The 27,365-nt window shown below is 40.0% G+C and overlaps 1 protein-coding gene across 1 annotated transcript; it reads left to right on the top strand.

Moving 5' to 3' along the window:
• Window positions 1-2,123: 2,123 nt before the first annotated feature.
• Window positions 2,124-26,828, top strand: LOC143285391 (protein arginine N-methyltransferase 7-like). Its single transcript, XM_076592636.1, has 14 exons — window positions 2,124-2,582; window positions 6,638-6,674; window positions 7,092-7,241; window positions 8,905-9,013; window positions 10,073-10,185; window positions 10,979-11,211; window positions 12,291-12,474; window positions 13,126-13,256; window positions 14,642-14,765; window positions 15,482-15,565; window positions 17,148-17,285; window positions 18,453-18,689; window positions 21,540-21,703; window positions 23,288-26,828. Exons 1-14 carry the CDS (start codon window positions 2,326-2,328, stop codon window positions 23,526-23,528), a joined length of 2,202 nt encoding a protein of 733 aa, XP_076448751.1. The 5' UTR covers window positions 2,124-2,325; the 3' UTR covers window positions 23,529-26,828.
• The last annotated feature ends 537 nt before the right edge of the window (window positions 26,829-27,365 follow it).

Raw genomic sequence — 27,365 nt, 5'->3', positions numbered from 1 at the left:
TATTCATTAGCATTAAGGAGTCGTCTGAGAGAGAGGGAGAGGGGGGGGAGTGAGACAGAGACAGAGAGACACAGAGAGAGGGAGAGGGGAGGGAGTGAGACAGAGACAGAGAGACACAGAGAGAGGGGGGGCCGGAACTGGCGGGTTTAAAGTTAGTTCAGCCAAACGTAATGAACTTAATGATTTGATGGATCTTCTCTGTCTCCGGATGAATTGTTTCTGTTTCGGTGAATGCGTGTCTGTCTGTCTGTTCACTTCTCTCTCTCTCTCTCTCTCTCTCTCTCTCTCTCTCTCTCTCTCTCTCTCTCTCTCTCTCTCAGTCTCTCTCTCTGTCCCTATTTTTCTGTATCTCTTTGTCAGTCTAGCTCTATGTCTGGCTCTGCCTCTGTCTCTCTCTGTGTCTCCACTGATCTATCTATCTCTCCGGCCATCTCTTTGTCTGGTTCTATCCGGTGTCTGTCTGTCCGTCTGTCTGTCTGTCTCTCTGGCTGTCTCTATCTGTTTCTACTGAGCGGCTTTTTGTCTGCTTTGTTTGTCTGTCTGTCTCTGTCTCTCTGTCACGGTCTCTCTATCTCTCTATTTCTGACTCTCTCTCTCTCTCTCTCTCTCTCTCTCTCTCTCTCTCTCTCTCTCCGAGCTCTCTCTCTCTCTGAGCTCTCTCTCCGAGCTCTCTCTCTCTCTCTCATTTTCTTGGTATCACATGGTTAGCCGGCGCCGGCCAAGAAAGCCGTAGCCAGTAATGCAATCTCTCCGCAGGAAAAGATTTTTAAAAGTCAATTTCGCATGTCCTTCACATCAATAGTACTCTATTATATATGCAGCAAGAATTACTGGAATTCCTAAACATTTCAAACCTTAACTTTTTTTGTCGGTTCAGCGTTCATATGACTCAGTGTGTGTTTAAACTGCTGTGTGTGTGTGCCAGTGTGTGTGAGCCTGAGTGAATGTCAACATTGCTTTGAGAGATAGTTTTCAAAATCTATGGAGACATGCTCTAAAATCGAGTAGTAAATGTTTGTTTTATCGAAATTTCAAAAGTGGATTTGGTAGAGAAAAACATATAAGTCAAATGCCTGATAATTACGTTATCAGCTTCTTCAGATTTTGAAGTAGTAATCCTAAGCTGGACTGAAATAGAAACAGGGAGACGCCGCAAGGTATACCACGAGAGTTACGGCTTTGTAAGGTTTGCAACATATCTGTGATTGGGGATGGGTTTCATTTTATAATGGAATGTCCCAATTATGATCAGTTACGAAATACTGAGATATGTTCCTAAAAAAAATATTTGTCTCCAAAATCGGTTTTCAGAATTTTGTGTAATATGGTCAAAGGAGGGAAAAAGTCATTTTAGCTGTAAGTAAGATTATTAGATTTGCAAATGTTGCCCTAGCTATACTTTTGGAGTTAAAAGACATTTGTGTTTTCTCAACTTTTATGTGACATTGTTGTGTATTTGGAAACTGATGTTTGCCGGTTCTGGGCATGAAAACATTATTTTGCAGTAATACTCCAAACTCCGATAGGAGTGAAAGAATAATTAAAACTTGAAAGTTGAAACTTGTGTTGTTATGTCTTCAGTGCGAGAATTGTGTAGACCATGCATTCAACAGTAACACCACGAAGCATGACATATTTGCAGTTTAGCGTCCGCTTTATTTCTCTGCTTCTTCGCCATCTCAATCCTTCCAAGGATTATCACTCCGACCTCTCCTGCATTCTTATTGTCATGGGTTGTTTCCCGTTGTTAAGTGTTGGCCATGACGTGTGTGTGTGGAGAGAGAGAGAGAGAGAGAGAGAGAGAGTTTGATCGTGGCGGGTGACAATGAAATTGTGCAAGGGTGAGGGTGGTGGGTGTCGGGGTACTGCGTTCTAGGCGATGTTGTGAGGGGTGTGGATGTGGGGGTTACGAATTCAGAACCACTATTTGGATATCGTACCATTTGATGCACACACAGAAAGAGAAGGTGGGGGGGAGGAGGGGAGCTTGTGTTAGGTAAAAGATTCACATAGCCTTTTACGGCCGTGGTGACAATGAATCCATAGTCACTATGCGTATAGATAGACAGTCCTTGTGAATATATTTCTCTTTATATTTTTCTCTGAAAAAATCTACAGCATCTGCATTTGTCATAGGCCCCAAATCTTTCAACTTGTACCACTGAAGGGCAACAACAATTTCCCAAAACATGTCTAAGAGGAATGAGTAGCGTCCCCTGGAGCACTTCCGCCATGTGAAAAACGGAAAGCATGAGTTGATTTCACGATCGTCTGCTCAACGCCATAAAAACTCTACACGCAATCGGCCTCGTTCGCTGGCGGGTAATGATAAGACTTTGGACAGTAAAAACAATCGAACAGCTGCACAAATTGAGGTCAGTGACCTTGGGCTTCAGCCGTGCGATGGAGAGCGGAGAAAAGGTTGACCGGGCGGAGTTGAACAAGGGAGTGGATGGTGTGGCCAAACCCCTGGACTCGCCTGAAGGCAGTAGGGTCCTGATGCAGTACCCCAACATCGTCACGGGCGAGATAGAGACGGTCTGGTCTCGCTCCGATTATGACTACCAGCAGGAGATAGCTCGGTTGGTTATTGGTTACTGGTCTCAACACAAACTGTTTACAAGTCTTTGGAGTTTTGAGTTGCTTCATCCTTTCATCATTTCATCCACCTGTCTCCCTCCCTCTCTCTCTCTCTCTCTCTCTCTCTCTCTTGCACATATGCATTTAATGTGTGTACATTAAAACTTTCCAGAAAATTCCAGTGACAATGTATCATATGCACTTTGACGAACACAAAGATGCAACTACCATTGTACGTCACTTTATGTGTGTACTCATGTGTGTGTGTGTGTGTGTAGCCTCTCTATCACAGTATCAGTCTTATGAAATCGAATGGCACAGTAAAAGAAAATATACAAATCATGTAACGAGATCGTTTACTCACGAAGAGGTGTGCACATCACTATGTGTGTGTGTGTGTGTGTAGTCACATTTTGGTGTGTGTATGTAACATAGATGTAATGTTTTATGTTAACAAAAGCGTTTTTGTAAAGCACCTAGAGCAGATTTCGGGATAGTGTGCTATATAAGTGTAGCCGTGAACCGAGTGGTTCTAGATTAAGATATGGTACAAAAGAACTACCTAAATGATTGAATGAAAGGATAGACAAGAATTCCTGCGCACAGGCCAGGAACATACAGAGGCCAGTCACAAATGGGTTTTTCTATTGCTTTATTTACAATAGTTATATAGATGAGAAGAGCTAAGAAGAAGATATAAGAAGAGAAGACATAAAAAGAGAAGATAAAAAGAGAAGACATTGCCTGGAATGACACAAACAACATGTCGGCACAAGTGAATAATAAAGCACATGTATACATATTACATGGAAAGACTACCACTTGGTAATGCATATGTGTGAAGACCAAACACTGACATCAAATGACATTTCTAATACATTTAAATAGTGCAGTTAAAGTGATTTAAGTTATACTGATTTAGTGAAAGTACACTGACAGTATAGATTAGGTTAAGCTTATCCTGTGTCAAAGTGACTCAAATGAATCAGTTTATCATATTGCACTATAGCCGTATGGGAGAGAGCATGATAAGTAAATTAAAATTAACAGGCTGATACATATCAGGTGGTTTTAACCAATAACTGATATTAATCCAACACTATCTTGTAATCATGACAGAATACTACACACATCTTAGAGTACTGAGAATCAGTGAAACACTGTAACCTTCATCAGTGACAGCAAATGAGAAAGAACGTGTCATATGCACTCACTAGAATATTCTCGAACAAACTGTCAATGTCCAGAGATGTCATTGAATGTGACGTTAAGAAGAATCAAATGGAACACTGCTCCAAGCATTTGACGACATGGCAATTATTTAGATCAATCACAGCTGAGCTGTGACTAACAATTAACATGTGAAAGCAATAACTGAACATACTCGTATGAACACCAAGTACTGTGTTGAACAATACAATTTTCAAATCAACACATTCTACACACTAGTACTTACAGCGATACGTAGCGAGATGTTAGCCGTTGTGAGAACACACACGACACACACTCACACTGCCTGCGACGCAGCAAGAGAGAGAGAGAGAGAGCAGCTCTGGTCAGATGACTGACCAGGTATGAAATGACCACTCATTACTCGCTCTGCCAATTTATGCAGGTTAAGCGAACTGCAAAGACAGTCACATGTACTGCAAAGCAGATCGGCACAAATCTGGCCAAATCTGACAACTGTGTTTCTTACAAGGTGTTCAGTGACAGATTTCTAAATGATTCCTGAACTGATTTACATCGGATAAGTTGCAAAAGAAAGAGCACAACACCTACTTTATAATGAGTATAAAATGAGGTGTTGATTATTTACGATAAATTTATAATCTTAATATAAGTCACCTGAATAGGGTCAGTTTTAACGAGCTCGTCGCTGAAAATTACAAACTGCGTTAAATCAGTTTAACGTAGGCAAACACAAATGGAATAGACTTAAAGATGGAATTGCGACGATTCTGCCAGTATATAATATTTGTAGTTTACTGGTCTGACAAAAGAAATATTAATTAACTACAGTGGACCAGAAACACGGATTCCAGCTCAGCCAATAGCATACCGCGACGCTGGTCGAGGAGTAGGCTGTCTGGTGAGAAGAAAATGATGTAAGCGGCTTTGCGTACAAACTGGGAGTGACGTCACACATATTCTGCGCACGGGTTAGTTGCGAAAACTGTCGTCTGCTAATACAGCTTGTGCGTGAGGCAAGCTAATACAGCTTATGCATGAGGCAAGTTTTGGAGCAAGCATAGCGCTTGGTCACATAAGTATCCATTATTATTATCATATATACTTAGAACTTAATCATGTGCTTACCCTATACTTGATAATGCACAAAATATATAAATTCTGTGTCTGTAAACCTTTGTCTGAATAAAAAATGTTCGGAAAAATTAAAAAAAGAGAGATATATATATATATGCATTAACATGCACATGTATCACGTATATTAGTAATCTGTGTGCTCGGCAATAACCACATTTCTTCTCCTGTACTCTTTCATTTTGAAGATGAAAAAAGTTATAAATTATTTGAAAACATTTAAATACTTACTCTACATTTCTTCCCCTCCACTCTTCTTTTAGCCTTCTTTACGGCATTTGAGAGGGGAAGAAATCAGAATATAATATATTACAATGTTATTAACCAGTTTAGAACTTTTTCTGTTTTAAAAACGAAACTGAATGGAAAGAGTACAGAGGAAGAAATGTGGATAGTGCTGTGTGTTTTATAGTAGAAATATTAGACTGGAGTCCTATTTTAATTACTCACACAAACTGACAAAGATGTGCACATCACTACATGTATGCATTGGCACACATGCATCTGTGGACTGAGCCCCACCTTTTTTTCCCAGTTTATTCAACGGTGACATTTTTTTTAAACAAACAAAACAAAATACAACAGACATACAAGGCTAGTCTGAGTGTGTGCATGACCATGAGAATGAAGAGGGGTTGGGGGAATGAATGCACTTTCAGTCTACTTTTGAGACTGAATTGAAATTAACATCATACATTACACATTGTTGCTTGATGTTGATGTTAAAGAGGTCATATCCCAAATCTTGACTGTTGGCTGTTGATTATGTGAGCTGATTCCATTCCATGATGATAGGGAATGATCTTCAGATCTTTTCTTTTTCTTTTCTTTTTTTCTTCTCTTTTTTTTATATATATATATTTCATAATCTACAATGCTGCTGTGATGTTTCTCTTGCACTAGTTGTAGACAATGGTTTCTTTGACAGTTTTAGTGGCCTGAATAATTTTTATTTCCTGAAAGGTCAATGTTTACATAGCTAGTATGTCTTGGTGTTCCCCCACCACATCTTTTAGTGCTAATTACTTACAATATATAATATATTTTCTATCAGTTTTGATAATGATGTATATATATATGTATATATATATATGATAGTCAAAATTGTATTAATACCTGAACCTTGTTTGTCAATCAGTAGGATTAAACAAAAAATTGACAGATTTATTTCCTAAAATTTTGTAGCACCAGCAGTATTGGCAATGGGCAAAGGACAAATCAGATATTGGTTCTGTCAAATATTTGCTCACATGCATTTAATGAATTTTGTTTATTATGATGATTATGTTTTCCACCAGGTTTTGGTTGTCTCTGCCTGTGCACATACAGGTTCTTTAGAAACAAGTGATAAAAACATTCTCTGCCACCTTAAGTGGCATAGGATTAAAGTTGTCTTTCTTACTCCTAGTAGATAAAGAAAACAGTGTGATATTTGATGTAAACAAACACTAAGAATGCAGCTCTGAATAGAAAAAGAATCAAGCGCGTGTGTTTTTTTTGTTTTGTTTTTTTGTAATCCTGATGTCCAGAAATGTTGACATTCTGTCACACCTTCACGATTGTTGTTGTTTTTCAACAGCTTCATTTCTTTGCAGACTTTGTTCATCATTGTTATTTCCAAATCATGAAATGATGAATGTATGTACGAGTGTGTGTGTGTGTGTGCACGCACGCTTTTTCACTGTAAAATGTGTGGATTTACTGAACATCATCACAATAGATCTACTTGCAGGTCATCCTATGCGGACATGCTACATGATACAGAAAGGGTGAGTTCTGACCAAAAACCAGTTTATTTCTTTACTGCCTCGAAGATAAACTTCTCTTCTTTCTCAATAGCAGGAGTGCATCCTAGTTCAAGCATATTCACTTTCAAAAAACTTTGTCAATCTTAATCAGTGAGTGTGCATTGGGAGAGGGGCTGTGGTGGGATGCAGAGAGTTGTATGTGTGATCTTAGAACAGGCTAGTATGAATACTATTTGTTATAAATGATCTGTAATATGTTATCAAGTGCTTCAGTTTGGCTTCAGTTTGAAATTCATTTGGTCAGTCAGTAGTCAAAAAAGAAAAGGAAAAAAAGAAGAGAGAGCATAGATTTGTAATGCAAGTGTTTCATTGTGAAAGGTCATTCACGTAGTTGTACAGATGTAAACCAAACTGAAAACATAAAATGTTTATTTACAGAACGAGAAATATTACTCGGCCCTGAGCAAGGCGATCCAAGTGCTGCGTGATCGGGGACAGAGAGTGCAGGTGCTGGATATAGGCACAGGCACTGGGCTTCTCTCCATGATGGCAGCAGCTGAGGGTGCAGACTCCATCACAGCCTGCGAGGTGGGTCAAACTTCAGGTATAATTTGCAGACAAGAAAACATAGAAATAAAATGATTTCAGGTAATGTTCAGTGCGGACACACAGAGAAGTTGAGTTTGCTCTGGTGTTGTTTGAATATTGCCCTGTCCTTCCATTATATAATATATGAGACAAGCCTTGTCCTTCAGAGTATCTTTTTCACTTTCAGTTACACACCTTTTGACTCATTCTCCGCCACTGCCCCACAGGATGTAAGCACAATGTTTATATATCTCTGGTCTGCTCAATATTAGAGACCCTCTCACCCAGAAGGACATCAATGCACTGGAGTGGGTTCAGAGATGTGCTGTCTGCTTCATTGCTAGGGTCTATCGATCTCACACTGCTGGCAGTACAGAAAACCTATTGCAGAGATTGAACTTCATAACTCTACAGGATTGCAGGAAACAACTGCGGCTGATCTTTTTTTCATTTTTCTTCTTTTTTTTTTCAAGGTGATTGAGGGGCTAGTACTGGCAATGCCTTGTAAAAATAAAAAATTCTAAAACCAGAAAGACAAGGCAGACTGTTAAATGTACAATCTGACAATTTATACTAGTCAACCAACATCTTTAGCAGATACACTCATACACTCAGAACAACAGAAGGTGCTTCTCCATCCAGCCCCTGCAAGACGGAGCAGTTCAAGAACTCTTTCGACAAACTGTTTCGGACTGGAACACTCTCGGGCTCTGTCACAAGCTTCAAAGCTCAAATTTCCGTGGAGCTGGTGATCTCCTGCCAGTAGGCCAGCTGACAGCTGATGAGAATGGCCAGCACAGACACTTCTGGAGAGGAGTTGATTTCTGTCCCAGTTGTCAGTTCCTTTCACTTTCACAAAGTGTTTGGATATGCTGCCGAGTTTCAGAATTTCTGTCTTCTGCAGATAAAAATCTGTGTGGTTTGATATTAAAGTTAACCAAGGAAAAGGGTTTCATCTTCTCTAAGCAGTATTGAGATAGACTGATCTAAAATAAAACATGCACATCCAAAAAAGTTTTTCTCAGTAAAAATCTGTCAGCATCAGCTAGCTGTTCTCTCCAAAGACTACTTATTTCTTTTTCTTATTGTACAGCACAGGGTTAGGCACACTGCTATCTGCTATTTTTATGGCAAGTTGTTTGATTCATTTATTGAATAATCTCCAGTAAAAGGTCTCTTAAAACTGTCAGTTTTCTGTAATTCTCATCTTTATTTTCCTTTGTTTTTTTTTCAATCCTTTCTTCTTTCCCCCCCCCCCCCCTCCCCCCCCCCCCACCCCTTTTTTTATGAAGAAGATAATTCTTTTTTTTTTTCTTTTTTTTTAAAGTTTTTAGATGAATGATATTATGTTAATGAGTGGATTATGACAAAGAAATGAACTCCTGCAGATTATTTTCAAACATTTCCACCATCCTCTGGATCTCACCTCTGAGGATGTCAGTTTATATCTAATTCTGTATTTGAACAGTCATGAAACATGTTCTCTTTTTTCCTTCTCTGAAATAGATGATTTTGCTATGGACTGATTGCTCACTGTGCACAAGTGGTTATTCAGTAAATACAAGGGTTCTTTCATTTCTTGTTGTTTTTTGTTATTGTTGTTTTTTGGGGTTTTTTTCAATATAAAAAGATATGTTTTAAAGATGAGCATTATTGCATGCAGGCCTTTGAGCCGATGGCCAACTGTGCAACGGCAGTGATTGAAGAGAACGGCTATGGCGACCGCATCTCTCTGATCCGCGCCCGATCTACAGACATCACTGTGGGGGATGGTGAGACTTTTCAGTGATCCCTCACTCTCTGACCTGATTATTTGTTTATTAAATATTGTTTTAAAACTTATCTGTTCTGTGAAGTGTTTTAGTGATTTTTTTTTTTTCCTACTGTTGATTTGAGCAGTTTTCTGCTTATGGGTGTGTATGTGTGTGTGTGTGTGGCGAGTCATATTCAGGCATGGCTGTGTGTGAAAGTGCAATTGCCAGGAAATTGAATCTGAATTTACTTTCAGAAATACGTCATACAAATGCCATTCATTATTTTTATTATTGTTACTATTATCATTATTAATAGTAGTACTATTATTATAATTACTATTATTGTTGTTATTATTATTTGGGGTCAGGGAAATGGATCACTTTAGTAGCTGGCACTATTCCCTGGGTTATTGTTGTCCGTGCCTATGATGACGTTTGTGTGGCAAGTCTGTATTGGTGACTTCTTCCCCTTGCAGTTGCATGCACCTGACTTTGTAATGACTGCAGGATTTTTACAGCTGTCAGAAGTTCTTCACCATCAGTGCACTTAGGGAAAAGCAGCATGTGCACAGCATGCTGTGAGTGATGTGTGCCGGTCTTTCCCAGTATCTGCACCACTGTTGTTGTTATACAAGTTCTGGGAGGTGCATTATCCTGACAGCTGCTGCTGCTCTCAGTTCAGAAACAAGCAGGTTTTGAGTTTATTAAATATTGATTGCCCTGTTTCAGTGCATCCACCATCCAAAGTTTCAGGCCACATCCAGATTTTTGTTTTAAATTTTGCTGTTAATGTGTCTGTGTGTGGATTGTGAGTGTGTGTGTGTGTGTGTTAAAAAAAATATTATCATTTATTCATACTGGATTGTCCACGCTCTTCACATTTTGAATTGAAGGAAGTGACACATTGGAGAGCTTACGTATCCTGTTTCTGTTTTCTTTTTTTCATTATAGTTATGTCAGTTTTTATTGGCACTGATTGTGTGTGTGGGTGTGCGCCATGCATGTGCCATGTGTGTGTGTGTGTGTGTATGTGTCATGCATGCATGTGTATGTGTTTGTGTGCGTGTGATGTGTCAGGCAAAGGCATGGACAAGAGAGCCAACCTGCTGGTGACAGAGGTGTTTGACACAGAGCTGATAGGGGAGGGAGCCATCGGCACCTATACACACGCCCATGAAAACCTTTTGCAGGTAGGACAAAGGGACATTCTACCCATCTCATAGTTTCCTCCCACTCATTTGTGCTTTGTAATTTATCAGGTTTCTATTCAACACTCCTTGATTTGTCTTCGTCAGTTGCTGCATGTAACAATTTGCCACCCAAAAAAATGTTTTACCTGCAAGTTCTTTGATCATGTGACAAGGACTGTGCAGATGAAACTACTTGACTACCGAGCACCAGAATCCAGAAACATGTAAACACCTTAAAGCATAATAGTAGCAGATTGTTGAGATCATAAAGTATTCTTTATTCTGTATTCACACTGGTCACAGGGTTTAATGAAAAAAAACAAGATTTTGGCCACAGAAACCAACAGTTCCAGGAGAAAGATCTGAGGTGCCCTGTAGATTTTGTGAACAATAAAGTGGGATGAAACTGGACATTTTCCATGGAGCAACATGTATACTTTGTATGCTAGGCCAAAGTATACCTGATTTGTCATGTTTCTGCAGTAACTGTCATCTCTCTCTCTCTCTCTCTCTCTCTCTCTCTCTCTCTCTCTCTCTCTCTCTCTCTCTCTCTCTCTCTTTCTCTGTGTGTTTGTGTCTCTCTCTCTCTTTCTGTCTCTCTCTCTCATGCTCACTGTCTTCTGTCCCTTTTCTCAAATTTCTTGTATTGTCATTTGTCTTTTTAAAATATATGAAAACACCTTACAGTGCATGGACAAGTTTGGAATCACGTATTGATGGTTGTACACATTTTGTGAATTAAAAATGTTTTGTTTTGTTTTTTAAAAAAAGACTGATCATTAACTTGTCACAGGAGGACTGTCTGACTGTCCCACGGGCCGCTGTGATGTACGCCCAGCCAGTCTGCTCTGACCACATCCGTCGCTGGAACACGCTGCGTCCAGTGCAGGTGGCGCAGGGGCAGACGATTCAGGTGCCTGCCAGCTATAGCGAGTGTGGTGGTGTCCCCTCCTTACATGACCTGCAGCTGAGTCAGATCAGCCCCAGCCTTTTCACACCTGTCGCCCCACCTGTCAAAGTCTTCAGGTAAAGTATGAGGAACACAACATGAGGATTGGGGAGGGGGTTATGAATTGCAGTCTGTTGTGAAGGTGGCAGAATGGTTAAGATGCTTATCTGCTATTGCAGTGTAAGTGAGGACCTTGGTTCGAATCCTGGTCTCACCCTTTCTCCCAAGTTTGACTGGAAAATCAAACTGAGCATCTAGTCATTCGGATGAGACAGTAATCCAGGGTCCCATGTCCAGCACCCACTTGGCACACTAAAAAATAACCCAAAGGCAAGTGTTGTCCTCTGTTAAAATTCTGGAGAAGAAATCAACTCAACAGGCGTCTGCCTAGCAGATGTGATGTAGCATACATGGATTTTTCCAAATGAAGTGACACCACCTTGATAAACTGAAACTGAAACTTATCCTTAATGGCAGTAAAGTGTCTGCCTCAACATCAAGTAAATGTCCACATCTTAGAGAAAATAAGTTTAAAGAAGTAAGAATGTTGTCAAATATGGGTGTTTTTGCCCAGGGTACAAGAAATTGTGAAGAATGAATATCTGTCAGGAGCAGCAAAAGTTTGCCTTATAATGGGACTTCTGTCTGAACATTCTGTGAGAAATGTTTGTTATTTTAAATGGATCTCACTCATCCAAAATGTTAAGGCATAAAAAGGCTTTCTTAAAGTCAGTGTGGAGGCATAACACTGTTTACATAGGCCTGATAGGTTGTATTGTCTGTAAAAAAGAAAAGCTAATTCTTTTCTGTGATTATGGTGCTTACTTCCCAATCAAAGTAATGTTGATGACTACATGACAGAACACACATATACACACTGTTGTACATGACAGAACACATATATCCACTTTATCACCCCTAACAAACAGACAACAAGACACATCAATATGAACTATTAGGAGTTGACGACACCTTCCAGTCAGCACTAGTGGCTAAATCAACATTGGGGGACTGCACCAAGTTGTGTAAGACAGAAAGAGGTGGCAGCCCCCCACGCCCCAAAAAAAACAAAAGAAAAATAAATCAATGAAGAAAATAGTAAATAAATGATACAAGCCAGGTGAGTGTGTGTTTGTTGCCTGTGTGCTTTGGACAGGTTTGACTTCAGCAAGCGGGGCGCACTAAAAAAGGACGAGACCAGCGAGGTGAGCGTGGAGGCGCAGGTGGATGGTAAAGTGGATGCTGTCTTTGTGTGGTGGGACTTGGAGATGGACCCTGAGGGGGAGATCATCCTGTCCTGTGCACCCAGCTGGGCCCATCCCCAGGGTGACAGTCAGCCTGTGAGTTGGGTTTTTTTTGGTTTTTTTTTGTTTTGTTTGTTTTTTTCTGATGAGGAGCCTGTGCTGCCTAGAAATAGGAGTGTGTGCCAAATAGGATTCAGTGTGATTATATGTAGACCTGCTTGTGTTATGATTCAGTGTGATTAGGTAGTCTGTGTGTGAATTGTGTGTGGATGTATGAACAAGCCTGGATATGTAGATGTTGATTTATTCCACATGGCAGTGCATATGTGTGTTGGTGAGGTTATTTGGAGGGTTTTGGGGTTGTTGTTTTTCATTGTTGTTTTTTTTTTTTTAGATACATTTCTAATGATTTTGATTATCATGATTTATTCCACATGGCAAGCAGCTTATCTCCCACCCCCTCCCCCTCATCCATCTCTCCCCATTTTTTTTCTTTTCTTTTTCATTTCTGACACGATGCACCATCTCACCATTGTAACAGTACAAGCATGTATCGATGTGAATGGTTAGATCCACTTCTGAACAAATGTTTAAAACTCATCAGTGGGCTTGAACAGAGTTGATTAAAAGCCAGGAGAGTGAGAGTGGGTATATTTGTGTAAGACTGTGTGTGTGTGTGTGTGTGTGTGTGTTTATGAAATGAGGTTCAGCTCCTCGATTCAGATGTTGATGCCTGTTTTGTGACAGTGGCGGGATCACTGGATACAGTCCATATTTTACCCCTCTCACTGTCTGGAGGTGAGCCGAGGGGAAACGTTTCGTCTCATCAGCTACCATGATGAGTATAGCCTGTGGTTTGAGACGGCCCTGCCAGGACAGTGAGTAGTGCTGTAGGGCCGTGTTTTGTCTGTGTTTCTTTCGGGGACTGATTGATTTTGGAGGGACTATTTTTCTTTTTTACTAAGTTGGCATATTGGAGGCACTATTTTTCTTTTTTACTCCAGCAGTATGCCAGCTCCTTCTGGCTGCATGACAGTGATTATCGTAACCAGTAAAAGGATAAGTATATGATGATGATGATGTGGATACTTCTTATCACCTATCCTGGGTCAGAAACCAAGCTCTAAGTGCTTTACAAACTCCGGGGTCATTTGCACAACAGTTTGCCTACCTGGTTAGAGCCGACTGACGGCTGCCATTGGGCGCTCTTCATTCCTGTCCTGTGTCATTCAAGCAGATTTCAGGCGCGCATACATACACACTCAGACAAACATGTAACATTTTATGTATGTGACGGTTTTGTTTATTTACGCCACCACGTAAGCTGCCATACTCCATTTTCGGGGTGTGCATGCTGAGTATGTTCTTGTTTCCATAACCCACCAAACGCTGACATGGATTACAGGATCTTTAACATGCTTATTTGTCTGTGTGCATATACACACGAAGGGCATTCAGGCACTAGCAGGTCTGCACATGATGTTGACCTGGGAGATTGAAAAAATCTCCACCCTTTACCCACCTAGCACCGTTACTGAGATTCAAACTCAGGACCCTCAGACCAACACTTTAATGTCCTGTGAATGTTAAATCAGAAGAGGCACTACAAAACACCACCTAAGTGGTGAGCAGCACTGCAGTGTCTGTCTGGTGTGTGGCCTTTTGGTGATGTAACATGGATATTTCCCTGTGGACTACAACACTAACACTGCAGCAGAGGAGATAGACTTTGGCTGTGGATGTATCGTGGGACATGTGATGAGAAGTGTGATGTAAAACAGCTGAAACAAAGAGGCAGCAAAAAAAGAAATTGATTAAAAGGAAAAAAATTACATCTTATATCTGGAAGTCAACAAAAAATCTTGCTTTTTATATTGAATTTCTGCTGTTCTTGAGGTAATGAATTTACATTTCTGTATTCACTATCCAGTAAAAGTTTATATCTATTTAGAATTTGTCTACTTTGACTTTGGGTGCAGTTGATTGGTACTAGTATTTATTTTTAACCTGTCTCCTGTTGGAGGTATGATGTTTTTGATGCAAAGCTGGACAGTGTTCTTCCTTGAAGGCATGTTCTGACTTAACATTCAAAAAGGAGATTAGATATGCAGTGAGTCAGACTGTCATCTGTCGTGAAGATGTTGTGGTGCTGTGTTACTGAGAAGTCTTCTCAAGACCAGAATACAATTCTGAATGCCAGACAAAAAAAAAGGAGAAAGACAGTGGTGGGGAGGACTGACAGTGTGCTGTGTGTGTCCCACAGAGAGGTTGACTTGTCAGAGAGACCAGTGTGTGAGTGCTCGTTGCACATGGCAGTCAGTCGGTCCCGCCTGGGCATGCTGAGTGACGAGTCTCGCAACAGTGTGTTCCTGCAGACATTGAGGAAGGTCAGTGTGACAGTGTGTGTTGTGTTTGTGTGGTTTTTTCTTGTTTTATTTTTTATGTTGTTTGCTTTCGTGGATTTTTGTTTGTTTGTTGGTTTTTTGGGTTGGTTTTTTTTTGTGTGTGTGTGTGTGAGTGTATGTATTTTTTAAATCCTTCCAAATAGTGGTTATTCATATTCCCATCACAAGATTTGGAATCTGAAAATATTCATGAAATCAGAAAATCTTTCTTTTATTTGTTTTAATTAAAAAAAACAATTACTTTGACTCATTTCATTTATAGAGAAACTGGTGTATGTGCAAAAAGGTATACATACAAGTTAAGTGCCGCTGATTATGGTGGGAAGCTTTGCACCATAGCAATAAATGTTATGAGATACTAAAAAAAAAAGGAGTGCTTTGAAGTGACAACTGCATAAATGTTCTTCAATTGATAATGGCAGAAAATCGGAATAAAAAGCATGAAAATTTGTGTAAAGAATGCAGTATGTTTATCACTGGTGATGAATATAATTTTATGATGAAACGTCCCAAACACAATGAAATAAGACGACACGATTTACATGCTTACTGTTTTACTGATAAACAATGATCCAAATGTAGTTCTGATACAAGCGTGCCTGAGAGTGGGTGAGATGTGTGTGTAAATGGATGTGTGACGTGTGTTCACAGTATTTTGTTTTCAAAGTGAAGTATGACTCCAGCATTTTTTTTTTCAGCATGTGAGCAGTACGACAGTGTGTGTGTGTATCTGCGACTTCAGTTTGTTGCCTTTCATGGCTGCTATGCTCGGAGCCAGAAAGGTGAGTGAAGAATACAGCCAGTTGGCCACATGGTATGTGTTGTCTACTTCTGGTGTTTCTGTTGAAATGAACAGATGAATTGAACTTTCAAAACAAATAGCACACACGTCCCATATAAGCACACACTCACACACGCATGCTTACGCAGACATGTGCACGCACATACATGGACACACACACATATGAGACAGAAAGTTCTAGGAAACTTCAATATAATGAAATAATAAAATCTGTATGGATGTTCTCACAGTTTATGTTCACACGCAGACGCGCACATGCATGCACAGTGGGTACATTCACACACACACAGTCACTCTTGTCACACTCACACTTACTCTCACACCCAATCTTTCTTTCATTCTCATTCACTCTCTCTCTCTCTCTCTCTCTCTCCATCTCTCTTTTAACCTCCCTCTCTCACTCACTGTCTCTCTCTCATTCACTCAAGTACTTGCTCACACTCACTGACACTCACACACACACACACACACACACACACTGCTACTCTTACACACATCTTACACACACACGCTAACACAGAGGGACCTGGTTTTCAATACTTTAATTTGAAATCCATTTAAATCTATTATGCAAGTGTGCATTCATGCTACATGCATAAGCATATATGTTCTTTCTCTTACCTTTTAGTTTCTGTTTTGTTTTGTTTTTGTGAATCTTGTGCTGCCTGTTTGCACTTCATTTTTCATGTTCCAGATGATCTAAATTGGTGACACTCATTTAACTCCAGTCTTGATGTCAAATGGGTCTGTCAGGGTTGTACCACATATCACTTGTGACCTACAGTCGGTATATAAAAGTCAGCTGATGTTAGCAATCTTGCTTGGAATGCCATACATGAATAGTGTCTTTCCATGTATATCACTTGTTACTTATAGTCAGTGTATGTGTCTGATGCTGACAGTCTTGCAAACACCAAACACACATAGTGTCTTTCCACTTATCACCTGTGACCTATACTGAGTTATAGTCAGTGCTGTTGACAATCTTGTTAAGAATGCCATACATGAATCGTGTCTCTGATGTTACAAAGGGTATTTGTGTGAATGCTGTCAAAAGTATTTTCAAAAGTAATGCATTGCCATAGACTCAGCTCAGACATTCCATATTTTGCTTTACTGGTGGATTTGTCTAAATTGTATGTTGTGTTTAACATGTGAGTGTATTTGATGCAGTTCACTTGTTAGTAGTTTTTCATGTTTTTATTGTGTTCTTTTGTGCAGTTGTTTGAAATTCCCCATGCCCCCAAAAGGGTGAAGGGAAATGAAATCTTGAATTTGAAGTGGTATTTACATAGATTGAACCATAGTCATAGTGTAAACATTGATTTTGTGCACAATATAGGTGGCGCCAGAGTTGAGTTGGACTTGCAACAAGCACTTCAGTTTAGTGACAGTAGATTGCAAAGCAGCCTGCTCAGTATTTGAGAAGGGAGCAGCTTGAAAATAGTGAAAAGAAAGTTCCACAACACTTTGCAAAGATAATTATGAATATAATAGTGATTTTTGCACCCCTACTAAATCTTAACATACATGTGGGTGTGTTTTTGTGGGTGTGGTTACAGGTGTTTGTGTTGCAAAGCAGCAAAATGGGATTAAGGGTTCTCAAAGACATCATCAAGGAGAACCAGTTAGAGGACAAGATCATCATCCTGGATAAAACTGCTCAGAAAGCTTTGAAGGAAGATTTTCAGGGCTTACAGGTATGATTACCATCATACTTCCATACAATAATGTGTGTGTCTGTATCTTAGTGCATGATTGGAAGTGTGTGTGTGTGTGTGTGAAATTATTCTGTATGTGTGTGAAGGAAGTATGGGCTTTAAGGAGTCTGCTTGTGGGGATGCTTTTGCATGCATCATCAGATGCACCTGTAAGCCAGTAAGGGATTGTTTGGTGTGCTTCAAAACATTTCAGATGACATCATGTCATCATGTCTTGAGCTTGTTTACACCTTAAACACTATCAGCTCAACTGTATGACATTGGGTTCATTCAACACTAGTAAACCACACTGTCAAAATACTCTTGACCTGGTGAATGTTAAGTCATATGTGTGGTTCTTTATACATGGCAGTGTATACATTTGCATGAGATTCTGTATGCTGCTTAGAAAGAGTATTGTCTGTGCTGCAGCGTTAGCATGTGTGTCCCCCCAGGGGGATAACAGGATTCTTTCAGTGAAACTTGAGTTTCAGTATGAATAGTAACCTCACCTCCTGGAAATCCTGTGCAAGAAATTTCTTTTTTATTTTTCTATTGCTCTGTTTCTGTTTTGTTTTTTTTTGTTTTTTGTTTTGTTTTGTTTTTTTTTTGGGGGGGTCACCTCATTTTTTGCCATGTGTGGTCCATTCACCTTCAAAATTAAGCATTCTTGCAATGCTGATTTCTTTTTTTTCTTTTTTGTGTGGACTAGGATGTGTGAATTGCTCACTTGCATTTTTTTGTTGTTTATATTCCCATTATTGTAAGAATGATAATATTGTGTTGTGTCTACATGGTGCAAACCCCACATGCAGTGAGCTCTAAGTGCTTCCCATGAAACAACATGTGTGTGACTGAAGCCTGACTGAATGACATGGGGAAACGAATGATGAGTGCCTGAAGGTAGCTGTCAGTCATCCGCTACCCACGTAGGCAGCCTGTTGTGCTAATGACTCTGTGTTGTTAAAGCCCTTAGTCTGGTCTCAAACCAATTTTTATGGGTTTTTTTTTTTTTTTTTTTAGATTGTCCCAAGTTCTGTTGCCTTCATGCCCTACTCTTATGGTGACATCAGTTTTGATCCCCCTCTACTTTCACGCTTGGGGCGAGTCCTGTCAAGGTTTTCATTGTCAGCAGATTCATGGGGTTGGTGTCTGTCCGATGAACAGGTGGACTTGGTGATGGGGGAGCCATACTTCCAGACATGTTCGTTGCCGTGGGACAGCCTGCAGTTCTGGTACGCCGCCCATGCCTTGCGCCCCATGCTGTCCCCAGGTGCACAGGTGCTGCCAGGGACCATCACTGTCTACGCCGTCGCCATGCACTTTGAACACCTGTGGAAGATCCGCGCCCCCGTAGGGCTCTGTCAGGGGTTCATGCTCAACATTTTTGACACCTTGATCAAAGTGAGTTATTATGCCCCACCCCCACACCCCCTCTCTTCCCTCACCCCCCTTTTTTTTCTTTTTTTTCTTTTTTCTTTTTTTGCCACTGCCTGTTGCAGAGCTGTGTTTATAAACAGACATGCAAGCATGCACACTCACACACACTTTTAATAAGTATATGATTGTGGAGGAATATAAGCACATGTATTAAACCAACTTAACAGCTCTATCATCATTACAAAATGAATTTTCAAAGATTTTTAGAATAAATTGATAGATATGTAATTTTTTTTTTTTTTTTTTTTTTTAGATAAATGAATAACTTTTTTTATGGAATAAATGTTATGGGGTAAGTTCAGTTTCAGTTTCAGTAGCTCAAGGAGGCGTCACTGCGTTCGGACAAATCCATATACGCTACACCACATCTGCCAAGCAGATGCCTGACCAGCAGCGTAGCCCAACGCGCTTAGTCAGGCATTGAAAAAAAAAAAAGTCAAAGAATATCAAAAAGAACAGGTACAAGGCCATCACACCATCGATCGCCTCAAAGAAATAAAAGCAGAGAGAGGGAGCAGCCGTAAGTCTAACATGAAAGGTAGAGCACGATGCTTTGCAAATCAAACAAATATCGGCATCATTTCCAAACCAACATTGCGCAAATTTCTTCAAAACAGAACGGAATCTCTGTGGGCTTTTCCAAATACAATAGACTGAGCAACACACTAGACGCCACGTTCTTGGCATCAGAGATCTTTTCCCATCCCTCTTGCGGCCAATCAGTGGCAGCCTCTGTGCGTGTGTGTATGTGTGGGTCTGTGTGTTTGAGTGCATTTGTGCAGGCACAAGGGTGTAAGTGTACACAAGTGTCAGGAGAATTCTGTGCACGTGCATATGTGTGTGTGTGTGTGTGTGAGGGGGAAGTGGAGGTGAGGGGGGGTAGAGGATGAGGTATGTGAGTGTATGCATGCCTACACTGTGGGAGCAACGGGATATTGGAACGTGCGGGTGTGTATATATATATATCTTTGTATATATGTGTGTGGGATTGTGGGTGGGGGATATGGGCGTATGTGTGTGTGCTTGTACAAGTAAGTGTTCAGTGTGTGTGTGTGTGTTTGTGTGTGTGCCATGGAAGCTGCAATACGTACCCTAGAAATGAGTGTGTGGAGGAGGGGGGTAGAGGAGGTGCAGGGTAATGTGTGTGTGTGTTGGGGCTCATGTACGTTTATGTGTATTTGACTGTGCTTTCATATCTGTGAAACTGCATGTTTGGTGCATATCTGTTATGCAAGTGTGGGTGTATGTGTGAATGTGTGTCTTCATGTTTTACATTTAATTTATTTGCTTATTTATCATCATTGTTGTCTTATTTATTTATTTATTATTGTTATTATTATTACTACCTTTTTTATATTATAATTATTATTTATTTATTTATTTATTTATTTACTTATTTATGTACGCTTATCTATGGGGTAAAAGTGAGGGAAGTCAAAGACAATGTAAAACCTTCAAAAAGAGCATCTGGTGGGGAGGAGAGTAGGGTTGGGGGGGCATTCTCTGAGGGTACAGCCAGTATTGTGCCTGAATGCAATATTGTCTCCTTTGGACTCGGGTATATCGCCAACACCAGCCGCCCATGGCAATAACTCCAGAGACACCCATTACGGCTTTGTAATGCTCTCAAATAACAGCAGAAGAAAAATCACAATTCCGTGACTGCCCAAAACTGTCCTTGAAGGATGATATGAAGACTATGAAGAAAAGAAGATGGTGAAATGATTTATGAAAAAAAAAGAAGAAATAATAGTTTCTTATGGAATACCTCTTTAGTGAATTATTTTGCATGTTATGCATAGGGATGCGAAAATCCAGTCATGTTGCTCCTAGCCCAGCTTACTGCAAAAGTGTCATTTCAGGGCTGATCACCTGCCATTTCTTTTAAAACCAATCAAAGAAATGAAATGGTGTTAAAAGGTTGATTAAAACAATATTAAAGGAACCAGTTCACTCACTTCTCAATTAATCCATGTAAAACTCAAACCAGGCTAAAGAAATATTCAGACAGGATGGAAAAAGAATGCCAGGGATGTACCATTATACATACAGACAGATACACATATTTTTTCCCCTCCAAACTGACCTCTGACCACCTCTTTCCTCCTGTCTGACAAGTCCACATAGAATTATCTCCAAACCTCCCTCCCTCCCTCCACCCACTGACTCCCGATTTTCTTTTTTTGTTCTTTTGTCATTAGTAGTACTAGCAGGGATAGGAAATTGTTTCCCCTTCATTATGTATGATGATATTGTTATCAGTCATGACCGTTGTCATTATCATCATCAGCATTAATGATGACTTCAGTATACTGCTGACCTTTTTAAAAAGATATGTTCCTTCAAGGCCTCTCTGCTCTTCCACTGATGACAGACAGAATCTTTTGCATTCCCAAAATCAGCGTAGAGAGAAAAACAAAGGGAGGGATTTTTGTTTTTCAGCTGTACAAACCTGGATTTCCTCTCTTCCGGTCCTTCACAGTCCTTCACTCATATCCCGTAAAGCAAGTCTAAAAACAGTCCATTTCATGCAAATGCTTCATTCTGTATCTTGTGTTCTGTGGATCCACAATATGTATATATTTCTTCTGTGCATGTTTTTGCACGCGCGTGCATGTGTGTGTGTGTGTGTGCGTGTGTGCGTGTACATGCATGTGTTCGTTCTTGTGTGCATTGTGTCTGACTGAAAAGGTATTGCTGAGCACTTTGAAAGATCTGAAAGCGCTGAGTGCTGTATAAATGTACTATTTTTATTTCTATTGTTATTATTATTACATTTATAGTTATTATTATGATAATGGCTTTTCCTCACAGAGTGCCTCAGGGGTAGCAGACCAGCAGGAGGAGACCCAGCCTCTGTGGGAGTACCCGGGAAAAGCGATGTCGCAACCTGTCACCGTCTTCACCTTGAGTGGGGAGGACCTTCAACCCGAAGAGGGAGCCACAGGCAGTAACTCTCTGCAGCTTACCTGCGAAGTGTAAGGCTTGTTTTCTGTGTGTCCGCTTTGTGTTTGCGTGTGCGTGTGAGTGTGTGGATCATGCATGCTGTTTACACTTGACATTTGAGAAACTTTTACAGGGTTTTCTGCTTGTTTGCAAATGTTTTAATCATGTGTGTGTTTATGCGCATGTGCACACTTTAACAGGTGCAGTAGAGTGCTGTGTTTTAGTTTCATTTTCAGTTGTGGGGGGTGGGGTGAAGAATTGTATGTTTAGAACTACTGATGTAATAAAAACAAAATAAAATTTCTTATTAATGTTTTCAAGTGTTCTTGCGGGCTGGCACATCTAAACAGGTCACAATGTGAGAGAATTATTTTGTGGGAGCACTTGAGATCAGTTGAATATTGGGGTATATCAGTACATTCAAACTTTTTTTTTTAATGATTGTCAAATTTTTACAGCTTCTCAGATGTTTCTTTCTATATTTCTATACCTTTGGATTGTCAAACGACAATCATTCAGTCAGGAAAAGTAAACAGTAAAGTTACAAAACTAATCAAATAATGAAAAATTCTGGGATACTGGTGAAATGGCAATAGGGAATACAATTCAGGCTGAAAAATATGGTTATGTGCTGTGATCCCATCACTTGATGAAATTACTATGCAAAGAATGTGCTGACAATGAACTACCTGCAGTGGCACAGCTAGCGAAAGCAATGTGCTGACAGTGAACTAACTGCAGTGGTACAGCTGATAGAAGCAATGTGGTTACAGTGACAATGAACTAACTGCAGTGGTACAGCTGACGAAAGCAATTTGCTGACAATGAACTAACTGCAGTGGTACAGCTGACGAAAGCAATGAATTGACAATGAACTAACTACAGTGGTACAGCTGATGAAAGCAATTTGCTGACAATGAACTAACTACAGTAGTACAGCTGACGAAAGCAATTTGCTGACAATGAACTAACTACAGTGGTGCAGCTGACGAAAGCAATTTGCTGACAATGAACTAACTGCAGTGGTACAGCTGACGAAAGCAATGAATTGACAATGAACTAACTACAGTGGTACAGCTGACGAAAGCAATTTGCTGACAATGAACTGACTGCAGTGGTGCAGCTGACGAAAGCAATGAATTGACAATGAACTAACTACAGTGGTGCAGCTGACGAAAGCAATTTGGTGACAATGAACTAACTGCAGTGGTACAGCTGACGAAAGCAATGAATTGACAATGAACTAACTACAGTGGTACAGCTGACGAAAGCAATTTGCTGACAATGAACTGACTGCAGTGGTGCAGCTGACGAAAGCAATTTACTGACAATGAACTAACTACAGTGGTGCAGCTGACGAAAGCAATTTGCTGACAATGAACTAACTACAGTGGTACAGCTGACGAAAGCTATTTGCTGACAATGAACTGACTACAGTGATGGAGCTGACGAAAGCTATGTGCTGACAGTGAACTAACTGCAGTGGTGCAGCTGACGAAAGCAATTTGGTGACAATGAACTGACTGCAGTGGTGCAACTGACGAAAGCTATGTGCTGACAGTGAACTAACTGCAGTGGTACAGCTGATGAAAGCAATGTGTTCACACTGTTGACAGGGAGGATGTTGTGAACGGTGTGGCCCTGTGGTGTGACTACGACTTTGGCCAGGGACATACCCTCAGCACCGGCCCTCTCCACACACCCGTGGTGGGCAAGCTAGTGGAATGGAACATGTACTGTCAGCAAGCCGTCTACCTGAACTGCTCACCTTGTTCTGTCACGCCAGGCTACACCTTGGACTTTTCCGTCAAGTTTGTTCCTAACGAAGGCAAGCTGATGTTTGACTGGAGCTTCTAGTCACTATGTTTTTGTTAGAGAGTGTAAGACATTGGGTTCTCCCCTTTGCATTTCGATCCTGGGGAGGCTAGTTCTTTCTGTGTCTGGAACTCCCACATCAAGCACATCCAGGTGCCTGGAAATAACGTGTTTTTCACAGGTGAGCTGCTACTCATATCAGAGACTTGACTGCAAGAATTTCAGACATAGTTGCAGCTTGTTGTTTTTGTCTTTTTTCTATGCTAGTCTGTGTTATACAGATATGTTTGTTTGCACCACTGACACTTTGAGACAACAGGGTACCCAGTAAAATCAGGAATGCAAATGTCTCAACATTTTACAGTTCAGTTGGCAGTTTTTGTGGTGAAGATCCACTGACCACAGTGCATTACTGTAGATGTTCATGCTTTTCAAGGATGTGATGTTACCTTTCTTGAGTGTTTCAGATATCTTCGTATTTGTGACAAACTGCCTTTGCAGTTAACAGATGTCTCAGTGCATTTCTACCCCTTGTCCCCAGTAAGTCTTGCAGAAGTAACTGATAACCACGCTGTTTAACCCAAAAATTATTCCTGGTCAGTGGTTCAAAGACTGCAGTTTATCATGTTCTGTATAAAATGTGCAATAGTAGCAACTGTAACATTGATAACAGTTCCTTAGCATAATCAAACTTGTAAAAGAGCTGGTCAAGATACCTTTAGTCAAGAAAGAGGACCTGTGTCAGCTCTTCATGACAAAAGGTGTGGGTTTCAACTGATGAGGAGACAGACAAAAAGAGACTGGCCAAACAAAACATGGTGCAATTGTGGGATGATAATGATGGACACTGAACAAGCACGACAACAGCCAGACTTTCCCAATCTCTCCACTCCCACAACTTTTTCAACCAATCAGCACATGCTGTCCAAAATGGAGACAGCCAGTTGGACACGGCTGTCATACCACTATCAAAGAATCCTGTCAAAGAGGAGAGTGAAAGTAAACTTTATATCAATGGTGAACCAACCGATCTGTTTAGTGCTGGAATCTGATAAGAATAGTTTAATAGACTGTATTTGTATTTCAGTTTGAGAAAATATATAGTGGTAAAAAGAGAGCAGAAACGGGGAGAATCAGTTGTCAGTTCTGTGGATAACCTGTATTGTTGTGCTGCATAGGTCGTGGGACTCCGAAGAGCTGAAGGACGGATTTAAAAGTGTTCATGATGACGCTCAGAACTCAAAGCAAAGAGGGATTTTCGTCTTGCCATAGAATTTCAGCTTTTTCAACATCCAGTACGCAGATGTGAATCTCTTCCAGTTTTAAAGGAACATGATGAGCTATATAGTCAGTGCCATCAGCAAGGGCCAAGGATCCCAATTCTAAGAGTGCAGCCAGTTATATAGATTGTGTGTGTATCTCACTTTAAGAAAATAATAGTGGTAAAATGAGAGCAGAAACAGGGAGAATCAGTTGTCAGTTCTGTGGATAACCTGTGTTGTAGTGCTGCATTGATCGTGGTACTTGGAAGAGCTGCTGAAGGACAGACTTAAGTGTTCATGATAACACTCTTTCAGAATTCCAAGCAAAGAGGCATCTGCTTCTTGCCATTAGAATTTTAGCTCTTTCAACATTCAGTTAGTGGACATGAATCTCAGCCAGTTTTAAAGGAACATGATGAGCTGTAGTCAGTGCCATCAGCATGCGCCAAGGATCCCAGTTCTAAGAGTGCAGCCTCCCACCCCCACTTCTCCCAAGTTGTGACCTTCCCAGGCAGCAACATGGATGTGTCTCTCTCCAGTTGTCACCATCAGCCTCCACAATGGTTTTTTTTGTTGTTGTTGTAAGCCGTATCATAGAACTAGGTGTCAAGTTGACAGCACTGTTGGCTTATTTTGTCTCAAAGATCATCTGTTGTAATGATAATAAAAACATGATTTTTTTCTTTAGTACACATGAAAATTAGTTTGTGTAAACTGCATTGGTCAGTCTTTTTTTTTTCTTTTTTTTTTTCAATATCAGAAAGGGTTTTTTGTGAAACAGAACTTATGTGCTGGAACACTAACACAATTCCTTCTGAGGCAGCAAGAATTGATAAGCATTTCCTTTTTCTTTTTTTTCTTTTTTTTTTTTTTTTTTTTTTTTTTTTTTCATTCAGGCAAATTTCATGGTCATATCTACCAAAATTTCAGCCTCTTTTTGTCTTCATTACAACTTTCATGGCTGGACACTTTACAACAAAAATACTTCCATACGCTTTTCTGAATGGCCACACAAAAGCATGTTAACATAATGATGTACAAAGAGCCAGAAATCTTTTTGCTTGTAAGTTACAAAAATATGAAAAAAAATTCATAGATTTATAAACAAATTATGTCAACTGATTTACTGCAAAAGGACAATATGCAAACTGCATCATTTGATCCACATTACGTTGTTTTTTGGGGGTTTTTTTACTTGGTGTCTGAACACTTTTTTTTTTAAATGGAATTTGGAATCAATCAAAAACGTTTCCACCTAAGCCAGGCAGTAGTGTCCACAATGGATCAGAATTTCACTTATTAGTTTCCAGACAACATTTAGATGTTCATATCTGAAAGTTGTTCCTGTCTTTTCCATGACTTTATTGCCAAGATAATCCATTTTAAAGAAGCCATTGTAAGCTGAACACTTCCCACAGAAACCAACTTTGAGACAAGATGGCGGACAAAGTAAATCATGTCACCAACTGAAAAGTTAGCTGTAATTATCTGTGTCACGTTTTTGATATTGGTTTGCAGGCACTGATAGTGCAGTTAATCTGATTACAATCCAGAAGAAAAAAAAAAGGGGGGGGGGGGGGTCTTTTTCTTTTTTAACCGGAAATACAGAAGCCATGAGTACTGACAGGAGGGAGGCAGAGAGTGAGGTTGCTGTGATTGTGCAAACTTCATAGTCTGTGCTGTTTTTATGAGCAGATATCTGAAAAAGTCATTGTTCGATTTTTATGGCCAAATATATGTGCTGCCTCTTCATTCTTGTGGCACATAAACCTATTCAGCGGAACCTCCAAGTTTAAGTTGCAGATGTGTCTTGGTGTGCACTTATGTCATATCTCCCTTTTTCTCACAAGAAACATGAACAGCTGTTCAATGTCAGATTACTGTTTTGATGTTAGATGCTTTGTCATTTGTTGTTAAAAATTATTAAGCATGTCATATATGCTTGTCATAATTATGTTGTTAAAAATTCTTTAAGCAAGTCATGGAAAAATAGGTATGCTTAGTCATTTGTTGTTAAAATTTATTCAGCATGTCATATGAAAAACAAATTTGTTGCAAATAAAAAATGCCATACATCTGAGTGAAAGATGCAGATTTGAAGAAGTCTTGAGTTGTGATTCTCTTAACTTTTGAGCATTTCATTCCGACTTCCTTTGTACTGTGCATGCCTTTTGCAAAGCACACTTTGTGTGCATGTGGTGTTACACTGTGTGTGCATGTGGTGTTTTAGTTGTTGAAGTTGACTAAGTTTCATAGTTTTCCAGTTTGCCCACTTGTCTAGCCTTGATGGAGGGAAATTTGGACATGCAAGACCCATCAAGAAAAGTGATTTTGACTGTCCCATTCTTTTTTTTCTGATAGTGCAGCATTTTCCAGGGATACTGCAGCCATTTCTTTTAAGAATTTATAGGACTACAATGAACAAGTCCTCACATCTCTCGTGTGTGACCTTTCATGTTGCTCACACTGCAGAGGTACTTTTTTTCTATGCCTTTTTCAATTGTAAATGAAGCAAAGTTATCACTCATGATCCCTGCTTTTTTTTGGGGGGTGGGGGGGTTGTTTTTAATTTCTTGGTCAAGAATGTAATCAGTTTTATATGATTTGTGTAAACTTT

This window comes from Babylonia areolata, chromosome 9, assembly GCF_041734735.1.
Source record: "Babylonia areolata isolate BAREFJ2019XMU chromosome 9, ASM4173473v1, whole genome shotgun sequence".
Lineage (NCBI taxonomy): Eukaryota > Metazoa > Mollusca > Gastropoda > Neogastropoda > Buccinidae > Babylonia > Babylonia areolata.
This window is presented reverse-complemented; position numbering and strand designations above follow the sequence as displayed.